The following is an 18,237-nucleotide window of genomic DNA, read 5'->3' as shown; positions in this document are numbered from 1 at the left end:
TGTCATAACAGTTGTGAAACAGTGGGTCATCTCCACTGATGCAGATTTTTAAAAGTGCATCATGAGCACTGCTCTCCATTGCTGGCAAATATGTATAGCCAGATGAGGTGACTTGGTTGAGAATAGAGTGTTTTGTGGCTGAGAATTTGCTCTCTCGAACAGTGTTATTGTGCTCCTAGTATCTGTTGTAGTTTCCATGAAAATAAATAGGAGCCATTACTTTCAGGGTCATGTACAGGCCTTTTCAAGGCACAGAGCACTGAAGCAATGAAAAATTATAGGTTCAAAAAAATAACTTCAACAAATTAAATTCCAGAAGTACATGTGTCGCAATCTACACTTAAGAACTTTTTATTTAACATACTGGAATAGGTTTTGCAGATAGTTTGTTTTTTTTTCATGCTATTAAAAAAGCCTAGAAAGCAATTAAATTGTATGCCCACTTGTAGTTCTTATTTGTTTGTCCAGGCAGTGTTTTGAACAGCTGAGTTCTTGACTTCAAAGTCATTTCCTTCTAGGTTGTCTAATTTAGACATGAAAAACACACATCCCTCTAAGGCTTACATCACCAACAAAACCCCAGATGAGTTTAGATGGTACTTCAGCTTTCACTGCCTTAGTGCAAGGAGCTGAAATGGTAACCTATGGCCCCTAGAATTCCGCATGCTTAGTCTTATGTCAGTAAGAAAATCACTCTGTTGAGAGGTCTAAAACACAACCCAAATAACTTTAAAACAAAGGACTTGAATCAGATGTTCAAAGCTACATCTCTTGGTCAGTGACAGCCATGGCAAGTCTGCTGGTCACAGGGCCCAAGGGCAGCCTGAGCTGCAAGGACAGCTTTGTCTCTGTCACCTGAAACGGCACTGAGAATTTGTGTGAACATAAGAACTACTGCAACATACCTTGCTTTCAACTATCAAACAATGGAAGTTAACATGAAGCACTTAGTTTTCCTGCTTGGACTGTTTCACAGACCAACATGCACCATTTCTGATAACAAGACTGCAAAGCCTGTCTAAGGGTCTGGTGACAAACGTTTCAAGCTCAACATTCTGCATAAAATAATCTTAGTAAAAAAAAATACAAGAACAACCAGCATTCCAATACAATTGAAGATATTTTTAAGTACTAATACAACATTCCAGTAAGTAGAGACAATGTACTGCAAACTCCCATTTTGGTTTGTCACCAATAAATAGAAATCCTTTCTCCAACAAGAACTACCTCCAGTATTCTCAAGGCTAGAGGTAAAGTTACTCCCTGCCAAGCTACTGGAGCAGGCAGATTGGGCAAAATATTAAAAAGTTAAATTGATTAACTACAGACTACCACATCCATGAATACCAAAATCACTCTCATCTCTGAGTCAGTATGAAACAGATGGATGTGAAGCAAGGGAAGATGCTTCAAAAATATGCAATTGGATAATGCAAAAACAGAGCAATGATTCAGTGCCATTTGTGCAAGGTTCTGCAAAGAGCAATTTGAAGGAACCTTCCAGGTACAAGGAAGTGAACGCATGCATCCCTTGGAGGGTGAGGTAGAGGCATAACGTTTTCCTGTATTATTTTCCAACTGCTAAAATCCCCAAATGTTTTTTTACAAACCATCTGTATGCAACTACTCCCTCTAGTAGTAGCCCTTCTAGAAGGCTAGTCCTTCTTCAACTTTACCTGTCTTTGAAAAGGCTAATATTGAAATGATTTTACAGACTATCATCTGGGATACCTTACATGGATAAGATTAAATATTGGCAAAGAAATTTTTATTATTCCACTGTGAGTTATTTATTCCAGGATCAGAGGAATTTGATCTTCACATATGAATTAGTCCATTTTCTTTCAGTTGATTTTAATTTAAAATTACCTACATTAAATGCCAAAACAACCTCATCCAAAAAAGTGAAAATGTTTCAGAATTTTCCAGCTAATTTAGATTCAGGTATAAAAATGCAACAAAAAACAACTCTTTCCAAATGGAATTTCTACAGTTTCTAGCCAAAAACTAAGCAAAAATATGAACTTGCTTTCCTTTAATTTCTCATGACCCATAATTTTGTGGTCTGCATGTACAATGTCAAGACTTTCACAAACAAGCCAAGCAGGACATTTTAAAGGACTATACCCTCGCCCAGATTGACAAAACTCATACTAACATCTTTAGTACATCTTTGGAACCTATTCTTAACATAATTATCAAGAAGGTAAACACATGAAGAATGATGAAACAGAAGCTAAAATTAGAGAGCAAGATTAGCATCATAGGCAGTGTAGTAATCTAGTCATAGTACTGATCAACAGATATCAGCTTATAACACTTCAGAAAGCTATTTAATATGTAGTAAGTAAAGGCAATTAAGGTAGCACCTGCAAACAAGATCAGCTTGCACTACGATATCGTTAGATTAGTACCAGAGGGTCAAAGAGAACAAGCACACAGCATTTTTTTTAAACCTACACTTTACCTAAAATGAACTGGGAAAGTAATTCTTAAGACAGGAGTCCACTAAGTATTGCTGCTGCATCTAAAAACAGCACTAAGCAAACCTCTTGCACAAGTAATGTTTACTAACCTCTGTACTTATTTCCTTTATAAATACAATAGGGAAGAAAGTTGTCAATTGCCCTTACCTACAGAGAAGCATTTATGCCTTTCCTCAACTTAATTTCCATGTTTTATGAGCCCTCAATATTAATCCAAGATCATGTTTTTCTTTCGACTAAATGGCAATATATCACAGAATCACGGAATGGACTGGGTTGAAAAGGACCACAATGATCATCTAGTTTCAACCCCCCTGCTACGTGCAGGGTCACCAACCACCAGACCAGGCTGCCCAGAGCCACATCCAGCCTGGCCTTGAATGCCCCCAGGGATGGGGCATCCACAACCTCCTTGGGCAACTTGTTACAGTGTGTCACCACCCTCTGAGTGAAAATATAACCTCTCTTTTTACGAAGAAAACACACACAAAAAAACCTATAAGTTTATTTGTATTACAACAGCATCAGGAGGGACAGTCAATGCTCTGAAGCGACCATCACATGTGAAAGCCTTGAGAACTAGACCCATCAGACAGCATTTCCATACTGCAGACTAACTAATCACTCCCACTGTATCAGAAGCAGCAAAGATTAAGCTAAAGATCATGATTTTATTCATTTGCATTTTAAAAGGTCTCATGAGTACTCCATTCTTTTAACAGAACAATGCTACAGTAGAAACCTGACAAACACTTTTCTGCAAGAAGACAGTCTTCCCATCACTCAGGCTTCCCTGAACTAAGTGAGAAGTTCAAGTGAACATACTTGCTTTATCTTTTTAGCAAAACTGAACTTACTTGAATAGTCTCTTTGTTCCTTTTGTTGTGGTTTTGCCAAAAGGGGGACCAAATTCTCTATCTCAAAATTTCTTGCAAATGTTGACTGCTGACATTCTTTCAACTCTCTCATCCATACCATTATCTTGGAGCTGTCCCTTTATCTTCCTGGTAAGCTAACTGAGAGGAAACTAAACAAATTAGAAGCTCATGGCACTACAGACTAGCACTGAAGCAAGTACTGGGACTGCATTGCCTTCGCAAACCCTTAACATATGTTCTGAGCTCAAAGTCTACATATATTTTAATGCTAATGGAAATATGAATTGATTTCTACACAGAAAAAAATTGAAGGTGTGGAACCAGTATCTGCAAATCACAGCTGCTCCTGGTTCTTGCAGTTGAAATATAAATAAAGCCCACAATAATGAAACACGAATTCAATATATCTAATTAGCAAAATACATAGCACTGGCAGCACTAGTGCCATCAGAAATGAGAGTATAGCCTTAGGGAAACATGAATTACAAATACAGAGTTTCAGAGAAGTCATGGATGAAGACACATGAAAACCCCATCAAAAGTTACTGCTGAACAGTGATTATAATCAGTCTGGGACATCTTAGTTTCAGGTCAATGATTAATACTTATGTCTCAAAGTGCCTTAAAGCCATCCACATTTAGAGCTTTACCTACACATTTCATGTTCGAAGATTAAGAAGCAATACTGACCAATTTCCAGCATGATCTACAGCAGACAAAGACTTCTTGGGTTATATTTGCATAAATAAGTACTTACAAAACCATTCATGTACACAATAACTCTGTCAGTATATTCACACACGCACTTTGCAAGAGTTCACATCTGCCTAACATCATCCCCAAAAAATGCTCTTCAAAGAATAAACAAGTGAAAATAAAGGATTTTGTAGAATACTATTATCTTAAATTAATTGACCCGGAGGCTGTTTGCTTACTGCCTCTGCTATGAGAGCATCCTAAACTAAAAGTAATGTACATTCATTATTAACTAATTCATTAGTTCATACATTCATTATTAACTAATTCAATGACAATTTGAATTTGATCAACAAGGGATGCAAGATGCAATTAGGTATGTGTATTTGTGTTTTGTTTTGTTTCCTTTCATCTTCTATTGTACTGTGTTTCTGATCTTTATCCTGGAGAAGTAGCTAGCTTTAAATGATAGTTTCATTGACTAACATTTCTAAAACAGCTGCAGTATGTTCAAAGGTCTGACTCATTTTACAAAGAAAATGAGCAAAGACAATCCTAACCTTCCTTTAGACACTAAACCACATTGCACTGAGGAGCTTACACCTGACCTACAGTTAAGCATTGGACTGAATCCCACATGCACATTTCCAGAGGCCCTCTTTCTGAACACAAAGCCCCATATTAGCCTAAGAACTCCAGTCAACTGAATCCCAGCATTCTCCCAGTGCTGTGATTCAAGTTCTATGTGCACTGATGCGTTGAGGAATTTCAGAGTGAGAGGTTATCATTTAGCACTAAGATTTCCAAATATTAGAAAAAGATAAAGGCAAGACAAGGAGGCCAGAACAAAAAGCAAGCAGAAGTGATGTATTAAATTCCCCTCTGTCCATGCAGCCAACCTTCATCTGTTTTGGATTACCAATTCCTTAAGGCAGAGACCCATCACCTTCTTACATTTTACATGAAAGTGCCATGCATATCTATAATGCTACATAAATTATACGTTCCCTGGAACAATGTCCTGGCTTTGTCTGGGAAGGGCCTTGCTAGCACATGAGGCGTGAACCAGATGTTACGGAACTCAATGGAAAAATTCTGCCATCGACTGCAAATGGGCTTTGTATCAAGTAATAATTTTACATTAAATATTACTTATAGAAAAAATAAGAACAATAATAGAGAGAGCAAGGCCCACAATGATCTTTTACATTAGCTATTTTATGTAATAGCAGCCAACCAGTCCATGCTTAATAATACCTGTCACTGAACCACAAACCAGAGTGATCTGGAGAGAAAACTATTGTTTATTTCTTGTTAAGTAATTAGCAACTACCAGAAGTTTTGAAAAATCTATCAGACTATGTTAGGTCTTCCCCCAACTCTGAAGCAGTAGTCAAGCTTAAAAAAAAAAAAAAAAAAATATCGGAAGCACGATGATGTCCTCAGATTATTATTAAGTAACACCAGAGAAGAACACTTAGCTATTTTCCCTTTCTCATATTTAATTCCAGAGAAGTTGTACATCATCACCATCTTCCCCACAATATGGCAGAAATGATAGCCATACTTGTCCCACACAGCCAAGAACCGATGGGAACAAGGGCTAATTCCGCAACTCCATCAGCAGAATACATACTCAGTTCTGCTAATATGCTCAGTGAAATATTGCACCTTGATACTTGAACTATTATTAAGCTTTTAACATAAGAAGTTGATAGGAACAGTTCACACCCACTAACGCCTACTTTATTACAAAAATTAATGGCAGCAATACTGCTCGCTCATGTTGGAAGATCAGTAAAAAACTTAGCACCACAAAACTTGTGTTAATAATCCTGGATGAGTTCTGACTTCAAGCCCAGCCCAGGGAGCATAAGTAACTTCTGTTCCTCCTGATGTCTACTTACACTAGCTGAGCTGTCTCTCATGGCCCAGCCACCAAGCCAGGCCATCTGCGAGCAATCAGCATAGCCTTGCTGCCTCCAGTACTGGCCTCCTCTCTTCCCTTTTTATCTGCCTCTCTCAAACTGAATCACCTTCTGAGCCTTTGCCCATTGTCACTGAAGCACTTGCATGAAAGCTTCTCACACCCAGCCCACTCCTTTCAACCCACAGTAAGTGCAACACATTTGTCAGAAAACATTTGTACAGTCTCAAGATGCTATATGCAACAGTATTTATGCAAATTACACCCTCAAATCTTGATGTCACTCATAAGTAGCACCCTTCTCACCAATCAAGTCTGAAGTCTGATAATACAGCCCTGAAGAGAGGCTCATTTTAGAAGCCATTTTAAGATGTATTTACTACACCTTCAAATTCATACTAAGTTTCTGAAAGTATTTTGCTCCCTTAGCTTCCACTATGTTTCCAATGTTTCAAATCACTCTTCCTCACTACACAACCTGAAACACATCAGTAGTCTTCATTTTACCTCCAGAAATGCCTTATTCATTTCACATGAGAGAAAGGAAAAAACGTAGCCCCGATTAAAGGAAATTGCACAGACAGAGACGGTGAGTAAGCCATGAGACACTGCCCAAAGATTTTTTTTTAACAGAAAGAAAACTTGTGAAGATAGCTTCCATCTGTTTTTATTAGCTGTAGTATCTCATGTATGTACAGAGAAGATTCACTAATGCAAGTTAAACTACAGAGTTACTCAGACGCTAAGAAGAGCGTTAGTTAAAGTGCAGCATTTTTAACCTTTTGCTACATCCACACTGTGCCTAAACAACAACCACACAGGCTTATGACAGTGCATTAATGCCAAAATAGACATATTAATATAAGCTAAGTGATATACTCTTATTCACAAAGGACATGTCATTTTCTATTAAATTCAAAACAGTATTTTTTGTTACGCTAATGACAGCGTAATTCTAAGGTAGTTTATACCTACGGTAAATAATCAAGTATCCAGACACATTAAACATGCAAGTCATTCAACTCCACAGAGGAAACATTCAGCTGTAAGAATTATGAGTCATGTTACATAAGGGTGAGAAAATATTGTACCGTAAAGTGATGTGTAGAACGAAGTACCTGCTATAAATTGCAGGTAAGTTGCATCAAATTAAAACAAAACCACACATTTTAATAACATTCTAAAGATGAATTCTTAACACGTCCCCCAGCTGTGCACACTAACATTGAAAATTAAGCAACACATTCAGAAAAGTAACTCATTTGTCAGTCCCAGTGTAGTCTAATGTAATCTAGTGCAAGAATGTAATCCAAGAATCCCATATAATACTAAATAAAATAGATATTTTGCCATTATCCACACTTCTCCCCCTCCAGTCTTGACCAGGGCATCTGCTGATCTCATACAGGATAAAGTGTTCTTTCACATTTAAAAACATATCTTTTAAAAATATGATCTCTAAGTATGAACAAAATAGGGCAGCCACTTATTTAACAGGCAGCTAATCAAAAAGAAGTTTCAAGGCATTTCAGGATACAACCTGAAGGTTTACACTGTCTTCTCTGGAGCGCAGAAAGACAAAACAGCTCATTTTTATTTGCATACTACATGCACTATCTTCATCGACTCATAAATAATAATTTACACATTATTCATTAAAAAACCCATGTTGCTTTGTAAAAAGCAATTTCAAAGCCATTACTCTTGTTCATGTTTCTCTTTGTAGCTGAGTTGCTGTGGGACTATTTTTTCCAGTCCTTCCGTGCCTCTGTCTAACCACAGACTTTATTGAAACACTGTGTGGATTGTGCATTTCTTTCTTGAAAGGACTTTGCATTTCTCAACCAAATATTTATGCTTTCAATGATAGCACAATAAGTTTCATGTTATTTCTTCAGTAACAGGATGTAGTGTTTATCCACAGACAAAAATGTTAAGACCACCACACCATCTTTCTGGTGAACCCTGTGCTACGAGGGGAAAATATTTTCAAAATATTTCCCCCTAGTTTGAAACTTCCAATTAAAGAATAATTAAGCTTTTAAGTGAATTACAGTAGCATACACCAAAGAGCACACTTATCATTATAGTTTACGGACAGCTGATGGTTAGTAGGCATTAAACAGCAAAATTGAAAAAAAATGGATTTAATAACACAGTGGAAACTGCACCATAAGTTTCACTGGTAGAAATCATGAATGAACAAAGAGCATCGTTTTTTGTCTAGTCAGTTGTTATGATAAAATTATGGTAACTTTCTTACCTTCTGAAAAAAGTCTTCCCCACTTTTCCCTTTGCCCTCAGCAGCAGCTGTAAAACAAAAATGACATCTGGTTATAAAATATACCTGGGAGAAAAGTTCTAGGTCTACATATAAAAAAAACATCATCAATGAGCCCATGTTACTGCAAAATTATAACTCCAGTAAGTTATTTCTTATGCAATAGACATTTATCAACAACTGACTAATACTTGGAACAACATCTTGTGAGTCACTTGCTGCGGATCAGTTCCAAGCACATGTTTATTTGCATAATAGAGCTACTATACATATATACTTGGTAACTCAAATTTAGATCTACAGTCACCTACATCCAATGATTTATTCACATTGCATACTTTGCCATGCACTTTTATTAAGATGTAAACAGAAAGCTGGAAGGGCACAGCATTCACTAAATCAAGATTAAGAATCAGAACCAAGACAAGACTAAGCAGCGTATTAAGTCTGAATCACATTAGTAAGTACCTCTGTTCTACTATTAACTTTTTCTTAATACCAAAGGGAAATAAAACAACTTCATAGAATACTGACTGCTCTTTGCTTTACTGAGGCTGACAAAGCACCACAGAAATCCAACCACACTTTTGTGCTGTTATATTTGCTTGTCAGGCAGTGAATTTATGCAATCTTCCTTTAGACCAACAGCACTGCTGAGCTGCTACAGTCACCACAGCTGAAAAGTTGAAAGCAGCCCTAGATACTAGGAACAGCCTGTTGTACAAATCAGAAGCATGAGCACTTTTGAATACAAGAGCAGCATCCAAGAAAGGTGACCTGAAGCTAGAAGGTGCACTGAATGGGGCTGCTGGTATCTCTCAACCATGGGCAAATATGAACTTGTCATGAAGGAAAAACATTGGGAGCTCCTCAACCTAGGAGGTTTTAGAGGCTGAAAGGTGAAAATATTGAGTTCATGAAAACAAACTGCTCAGAGGAAAAACAGCAAACAGCACAACAATAGAAAAACCATCAACTTGACACTAATACAGTTTTGTAAATAAAAAGCACAAAATGGAGAACATCCTCCTCATGCCTAGCATGGTTCTAGTAATGTCAAACTGTGCAGTACAAGCAGTCAGATCTGGGGATTCCAGGTCATGAGCTTCTGTGAGGAAGAGCAGATAAAAGGGGCATCAACGCTGGTGTGTGCAAGCATGCTGTGCCCTGCAGTCTTGAAACCACACTAGGACATTTGGATCAACAAAAAAGGCAACAGTGGCTTTAGGAAGAGCAGGCAACCACAAACCTAAAAATCCGTAGGCAATAAACAAGGTATACAGCCTTAAGAGTATTTTTCAAAAAGCCTGCAGGAAAAAAAATAGCAGCAGTAGCATCATTTCAGAACAGGACTAGCAAGCATACAAGAAACAAAGATGCAACTTAGTGGTTTCAAGAACAAAACAGGGATTAGGGCTTGGATTCTCTCCCACATTAATTTAAACCTCTCACTGTGCTCTGGGGTGATGTAAGGGGATTGCTCTGAAAATGCTACAACTGTTTGCACATAACATATGTTGTAGCTTATCTGTGTTGCAACTCGAGACACAACAACCACAACACAGTAGGTCTTTCAGAAGCAAGATAAACATGAGAAGGATAATGGCCTTTTCTCCCCCAAAAAGGAATGCCACCAAATGAAATTCCAAATGAAGGAAACAAAAGAGGGGAAAAAAAACAAGTTTCCTGATTGGAAATTTGAATTGCTGAAGACACTCATTGTCTTTGGGGATTTCTGTATTTCTCATACACAGAACAGATGTCCAATTAGCCCCATCACCTACCTTCACAGTTGTTCCAGCTACATAGTTCTCTCTGCTCTTTTGGTGACGCAAGCAATTCCAGACAGAGCAAAAGCCACTGAGAAGGTACAAGATAATGGCATCAGACCACTGCTCCTACCCCAGAGGAAGCAATGCCACTTAGAGAGCTTCTCAGGAAGTCTCTAACACAAATAGCATGGAGTAATCCTTGACCACGAATTCCTATACAATTGAATACAGAAGTTCCTGGTCAGTGTCAAAGCAGAAGAACCCAGTGAACTAGTCACCCTGCTGCAGAGTAAATCCCAGCTTCACAAACTGAGGAAAGAACAGTGCTCTCCTCGCCCTCCAAACCCACACCTCCTGTGACAGAGGAGCGCATCGCTGGAAGCTTCACTAGAGCAGAGTTTGTGGAAACAAAATTCAACTTGTGCATTGCAAGCCAGAGGTATCCGCAAGAAAATTGCAAACAAGAGCTAACTTTAGATAGCAGGCACTTCATAGATGCATGTTGTTTTTACACATCTTTCACTAAGTCAGAAATTGCTTTGAGAAATTTTAGGGAGGCGAGTATCAAAACGTTCTTTCAAATGATAGATGGGCCTAATGTGCTTTTAATCAGAGGGTCCAGAAGACAAACTGTAGATGAGAAGATGACAGATGGGAAGCTGAAGCTGTAGCCTTGAGAATAGACAGATTTTGTTTCAGCTGTAAATACATGCCTTCTAAACTGAACACGAACAAGAGATGGCTTAGATAATGGCAGTGATGCTCTGCGAGGCATTTAAGTAGAATGCTGACAATGTAAATTCCAAGTTTCTTACTGCAGGTTTGTTTTTAATCTGAATCATTCTGGTGACCTGATTTACAGCTTGACCCGACCAGCAACTGTATGACACATCACATGGATCCCAAGAAGCATGGAAGAGAGAAGAGGGAATGGGAGTGTCCTGATGAAGTCGGGGTGCAAATGGCATTTACAGTTTTAGTCATTGTTCAGTGTTTTCAATTGCTTTTCTGTGAAATAAAGGAATAGTCTTTCATTCTAACTTTTAAGGTCTTGTGGTTCCTAACAAAAGACAGGGAAGGCTGTATTGTGTGGTTGTTTGGTTGGGTTTTTTTAGTGGGGGTAGGGTAGGGATTGGGGAATACGTTGAACTTTCACACTGCTATACCCTAAAGCAGTTCTTCCTATGATTTCAGTATTTCCTATGTGTCCTTTATGTCTGTGCTCACTTCCATGTATAAAATAGCTGCTGAATATTAAGGTGGCCTAACAACTGCCATCTCTAATGAGCACTGAATGAAAAACAACACTCAACTGTAGCTTAAACTATTGAGTTAGGCTTGAAATGGTATTTTCTTCTTTTCTAGTTAAAGCTAAGAAAATAAGTCAGATAATCTACACAAAGCAGCACATCACGTTTATCATTAGGCTAACTATTTTCTACTTAGTTCTCCTGCCATTCTCAAACTCTTGGTAACGATAATATTGCTTTTCTGTAATGTTATTCCATTTCCTAAGGAGGAGAAATCGTGCTTGAAAATACCAAAGTTTCAATCATTCATATATTGCATACATTTAACGCATGTTTACTTCCAAATGAAGTATGCATGTATGTGTACACACACACACACACGCACACACACGCACACACAAAAGAATTTAACATTAATAGTTCTTAACGTGGTTAAAATTTTACCATCTCAAAGCCTTTCTTTCCCTCCAAAAGAGGCTGAGATTTGTAGCTTCTGGAAATGGGAGCAGTTGCCAAACAAGGAAAAAGTTACCCATTTCTTTCCCAATTAAAAGAAAAATGGATTCTGTTCTAACACCACCAGCTTGGTATCACTGACAGGGAAACGAGCCCCAAAATTATTCCCCAAAATTTTTAATTTTATGCCCAAGTCATTGAAAATGGGTTCCAAACTGTGCAGCATTCGCTACAGCGATCTGCAACTCAGCAAGCTATTGAGGTTGACCTCAGTCAGACAAACTGAGATAAAAGCAAGCGTTAATCTGTGTTTAGGGAAAGAAGTCTGATAGGTCACCGCATCCTAAGCTCAACTTTTTTTCTAAACAAATCTTGAGAATTAACCCTGACTTTCAAAACAAATCCTGTCTTTGAAATATCATATTGAGAATCTCTCAGAATTCATAGCTGACGTTCATATCCTGGCAGATTATTTTAGTTATTTTACTAATATTATCTGTAATGTTAAAACGAAGCCGACATTTCCTCAAAAACCAGGCATCACGGGTATGGCATAAATATTAAAAGAGCAGTTCTTTGATTTCGTAACAGCACATTTTACAGCAGAAGCACTACCACGTCAATGACAGCATTCCTTGAACTCAACTCAATGTCTACCACAACAAACAGACATCAGCATCTCTACCGAGAAACAGAAAAGGATCTGTGCTTTGACAGTATATCCAGGTGAGCTCTCGAATTCCACATGTGGTCGCCAGCCTCAGACCACCACACCCTTCTGTTGGCAGCCCCATCTGCAAAGTGGGCTTGACCACATCATTTACCATTCTGCCACGTCAGGCAGAACGCTAATTAACACCATGCACTGACTCCTCACTTTTTCATTTTCACCAACCTCTCCTACTCAGCAAGTATTGGTTTCTTGAAAACAGTATTTATTTCCTTGTATTCAATAATTACTAAACTGAACTTCACCAAAACTAGGATTATTTTTACATAAAATGATAACATTGGCTTTAGAAATACAAGAAAAGACTAAATAAACGTACATAATAGACATTTTATATTTTAAGCTATACTCTGTTTATTATAATTTCTTCCATACCATGAAATATTTTATATCTGGTTTTCACTTTTCAAGATATATTGGATTGCTGAGGTCCCATCCAATACAAATATGAAACAGTTGAAACAGGTGTTAACTATTATTACATCCATTAAGTATACCGCTTGTCTACTTAATCACCAAATCAGAAAAAAGCCAGATTGTAATTTCTTTTAAGTTCACATGGAACAGTGAATTTTAACTGTTATTTTAAATGTTCTTTTAATCATGAAAAGAATAGTTTACAAAGTAGACCACGTTTTATAGGAACTGAACCAAAGGTACTCGGATTCAGTCAAGTTTTGTTTAAAGAAGCCATTACTGCAAATTGATCTCACAAATCAGCTTTATGCCTCATTCCCAAAGCTCTTGAAATCAGTATTGAAAACTATGAAAAAATATTTGTGCAGTTGCCTTTGGGTTGGTTAGTATCAGAATTTCTTCCCTTCTCTTGAAAAAACCCTTACATTTATCAGAGAAACTAATTGCATGTTCTTGTCTCAGGGTTTCAGCTATGAAACAAAATTATTTCTTGCATCAGAAAACACATTTAAAAGAAGAGCTAAAAAAAATTGAGGTTTTTTTTAACAAGACAAACCAACTTAACGTGATTGTCCAACTGTAGAATAATATACCTGAAGTATCAAACTTAAAAAAAACTTATAGTCAATAAATCACAAAGAATTTGTAAAACTTGTTATTTTTCTCATATTAATTAGTTTTCTTTTCTCAAAGTTATAAAAATGTGTTGACCCAATACTGACTTGATTCTTCTTGTTTTCAAGAAGTGAAATCACTCATTTCATAGTGATTGCACACTAACAAAAAAGAGCATGTATTGTTTAAAGAACCTGACCTTCAGTTGAATTTTTTGATATCCATTTACCATTTTTCTTCTAATTATAAAGTTGGCTTCCCTTTCAGTTTTCAGCTAATAAACTAAGAAGTTAGAATAAGAGCTGATGAGCCAAAATCAAAGTGTTTGGCAAAAGAACGTAGGAAAGCTTAAATAAGCCATCCATTTGCATAACAACCTTCAACTCTATTACTGTATTGGCCTTTCAGTAGTATTTCAGCTACATATTCATCTCACTGTGAGGTAGCTTAAGCTTTCTGTGACCACTTATTAGTTTGCTGCAAGTTAGAGATATTCTCTCTGTAACACAATTAACTTTGTGTTCATGTGAAGAAACTTCCACAATGTAGAAAAAAAAACCCAAAAGTCACCAGTTTCCCTGTGTAGTCATCTTCCCAAGCAATAAAGAGAAGAAAATCACTCGTTTTATAATATCATGAAGTATTCTGTAGCTCATAAATTATGGTATTTTAGGATTTCTATTAGCTTTGTAAGTATTCCAGAGTCAGTAAGCAGAAAAAAAGCAAACCAACCAAGTGCTTCTATTTTTTGGTTCACTGGTAAGGCAACCTGTAGCCTTTGAGGATGCTTGCCTCAGACCAGGAAGAGTACATCACAAAGTCAGCTGGAAGTATCAGAAAGAAGAGTAATGGATGGAAGACAACGCAAAGTACTCAAGAAATTATTGGCACAGTCACAACTAAAAAAGCTGGCAAAAAAATACACCTGTCCATATATCATGCTGACAAACTTGCCAAGTGAGGAACTACACACTATCTGTAATATTACATAATTATCCGATGTCTACATATTATGTGATGAAAGGATTCCAGGACTGCAGGTAAAAACACAAATAGCATCTTTGATTAATACATAAATTAAGAGGAAAAACAATTGAAAACAATTAAAACAAAAAGATACCCACGGCACAAACAGATGTTACACGGGAAGTTTCTTTTTGTAGTTGAGCAGCCTAAGGAGAACTGGAACAATGTCAGTATTTTCAGTAAAGGACAAAAAACAGTCTGTTAAATAACTAGATGTTTTTGGGTAGATTCCACTGTATCTCCTGCTCTTGGAATGACTTTAATACACAAGCTACGAGCTATTAGTGAAAAAGCCAGATGTGCTAGAACTTCTGACAGACATAACTAATGCGAAAAAAAGAAAGAGTAGCCTCTGAACATAGACTGCTTTTATACTGTTGTTGAAATACAACATTTTCTGAGCATTGCAGAAACTCAGCACCTACAGTCCCTATTTGGGCTACTAGCTAGCTGCGTGAGATTTCTTGAATTGAGGCCTTTCCTAAATGCATACAGTTGATATTTTTCACTCATCCCTCAAGTCCCCATTTACTTCATACACAAAATTATGAGGACTATCCATCACGTAAACTACATAAACAGTCAGTTATTACAACAATTTTTCAATAATCGTTTTCCTCATGCTATAATAAGACTTTTGGCAATTAAGTAAAACCATCCCACAACCAAAATGCAAAGTTCCCTCCATCTGTTACTTGCAATGAATAAGGAACAAAAATTGCCAAAAAAAAAAGCTTAAAACAAATTAAGCTTACTGCCACTGCATACATTGCCAAGAAAGAATGTTATATACACTCAAATGACCAAAACAGTTTTGAACTAATATTCCAGCAATTTATTTTTGATTTCTTTAGGGACTTCATGGATTTTATGGCTAGTAGCATCAAGAAAAATAGAGTTAATGCTACAAGCTACTGCCTCGTCAACTTTCTCTCCCTGGCATCAAGATTCTTACAACTGCATAACTATGAAGTTCATCCAGAACCAATGACTTACTACATAACTGTAAATTTTACATATATACCAACAGATTTTTCTCATTTTGTAAAACAAATTTGTCTCTAAGGAAAATGATTTCTGCCAAGTCTCTGCATAGAGAAAGTATGCTATCTATACATTTCTGTAGTCAAATCAGACTTACAGCTAGCTGTGAAACCAGGGGTGCCCTGGGACCTCTTTTCCTTGTTGGGGATCTCTCCTTCAAAAACCAAATGGGTCTGCCTCATCTACCCAAGCACAGGGTGCTTTCTTATGAGACAAGGAGCACAGAAGACTCTACGGCCCAACATTTCAGACTTCAAAGATAGCAAGCGAGTGCTTTACTTCCTGTCAGCTACTCTTAAGAAATCAGTCAGGAAAACCAAGTAGCTGTCAGCAATGCATTACCTGATTAAAACTGCTCTATTAGCTCTCTCAGTGTGGATTCTTCAGTACTAAGACCCAAGAAACCTGGACCTCTATTACGTTGCTCCTCTTCCCTTGCACACAGAAATTCACATAAAAAAGACCTGTGCTCGGCAGTTCAATTATAATTTCTACGATAGAATTAAAAACATAGATTAGGAAGAGGCAAAGGGAGAGAAGAAAATGCTGAAGTGACTAGTAGTGTACGGCACTGTGCAAGTCACTGTGCGCCGTCTTCTATTCTGCTTCAACATATCAGGTGGAAAATTGCTGAAAGCCTCCTACATCATCCTTCAGAGGCATTCAAGGACTCCAGTTGCTACTTATAGCAGACATGCCAACTCGTGTTCCAAGATCAAGTTTTCAGCTTCCCCTTCTTAACACACAAACTTGGATCAGCTTTAGTTTGATGCTTGCTTTTTCAGAGCCCATTCTCACCTTCCTATTCTCACTGTCAAAAATTAGATGGAAACCAAAGGCTCTTCCTCTATTTATACTCAGTTGGTTAAACCATAAGTTAAAAACCAAAGAGAGTCATTACTATTCTACACTTAAAAAAACTTCTGAATTATTTGATGGTCAAACTATGGTATTTATCATGATGAGTCATTCTTTTATCTGCATGGTGGTTTGTAAGAGTTAACATACTATACCAGGGAGACTGACAGCTGCATTGTATCTAAACGATGTAGAAAAGTTATTAAGAATCTTTCATTTACTCCAATTTCAATAACAGATTAAGTCATCTGGCCTGCTTCTGGGCTCATCTGAAATTCCGTAGCTAATTCAAGTTCAACAGAATTCTACATAAAAATAGAAATCCTAAGAATTTCCTTAAAGCCTAAGAAATCTCAAGCTAATAAAGATTGCTTTTCAAGTCCTGCATACACAGAAAGCATAGCTTACTATCAGGCTGTAGGTAAGGAGATGAGAGTTCAAAGAAATAATGAATTCAAAACCAGAACATCTCAGCTAAAGCACTGGTGGCTGTAGTACGAACTAGATATTTTATGAAAGAAAAGGAGCAGTTGTTCCATTACCCTAAGTATTCACAAGTGAAACTAAAAATGGTCCAGTTTTAATTATTTCTGGTCTTACCACTGGGACTTAGAAAGCAATATTAAAGTACTGGCCATGAAGTCAAAGAACATCTTTAGCATAGGCAAACTCAAGCCCTATTTGCTTTGTCAAGATGTTTCTTTTGAAGTTTTTTTTTTTTTTTTTTTTTAATATTTCACCCAGAGATTCCCATATTACTTTCAGATTTTTGTTTATTATAAATTACTTTTTCTCTCTATTTTGATCAAAGTGGACAAAAACAGCTTTTCAGAATCTAAATTCTGTAGTAGCAGAGTTTTATTTCTGATTTCTCAAAATAGAAAAAAATTACACCTGCAGCTCTGATAAATGCTTTTTAAAGAAAAAACACCTATCGCATACCATGGTTTGCAATAAGATAGACAGGTTCACTAAGTCTATTAGCATGAGTGAAACCTGATTAAAACACTATATTAAGTCCCTTTGTGGACCCTCCCTCAGTCCAATATTACCCTCTGCCCCCCAGTTTTGAGACAAACATTTTACATTATATTGGAGGTAGGACTAAAAAGTAAAGACTGCAACTGATCCTTATGTTTCTAAAATGTTTTTCCTAACTGAACTTACATATAATATAAGAGCAAATAAATCCATGAACTCAGTCTTCCTGCACTCCTTACCCAATCTACACTCCAGGAAGATAAGAAGTGGAACCCCACTGCCAGGAAGTGTTACCTTCACTGAGATGCAGTAAGGAAAGATGAGGTAGTTTAGCTTTTGCCGTGTTACTCAAGGAGCTAATTAATTGGTTCCTCTCCTTCAAAAGGCCTTTCTGCAACTCAGCGTGGTAGGAAATTTGGGAACCTGTGGTCAAAAAGATAGTCTGGGATAGTAAGATTTCACATGGTATCAACTTGGTCCAGATGCTTTGTAGGCACAATGTTGACAGGATCAGCCCACAGCCAGATGTCAAGTCAACGAGAACACTGTTCCATATTACACACTATCATGATGATACCAATTCCCTTAACCTATGATCCAGAGAAGGGCTGCTCTAGTAGCTGCTGGAAAATCTCACCAAGATTCCATAGAACCCACAATTGCTATAAAATACTTCTAATCAAAGAAACAAAAAGCTATTTACTCAGGCAACTCATTCTTCCACTACTATAAGCCTACTCCTGACACAAGGAAAGAGATGAAAACAATGCAGTTGGGTTAAACCATTCCAGCCCCACTTCCATGTTGCCTGCCTCAGCTG

General features: G+C 37.3%; 1 protein-coding gene across 1 annotated transcript in view; it reads right to left on the bottom strand.

The window, feature by feature from the left end:
• Nucleotides 1-18,237, bottom strand: part of BICC1 (BicC family RNA binding protein 1) — a 96,679-nt gene that overhangs the window by 55,194 nt on the left and 23,248 nt on the right. The window contains exon 2 of the mRNA XM_085229261.1: nt 8,251-8,297. Coding sequence (XP_085085387.1) covers nt 8,251-8,297 — 47 coding nt within the window. The remainder of the gene's footprint in view (nt 1-8,250; nt 8,298-18,237) is intronic.

Source organism: Meleagris gallopavo, chromosome 8 (genome assembly GCF_905368555.1).
Source record: "Meleagris gallopavo chromosome 8, MGAL_WU_HG_1.1, whole genome shotgun sequence".
NCBI lineage: Eukaryota > Metazoa > Chordata > Aves > Galliformes > Phasianidae > Meleagris > Meleagris gallopavo.
Note: the sequence above shows the minus strand (reverse complement) of the source record. Positions and strands in the feature narration are given on the sequence as shown.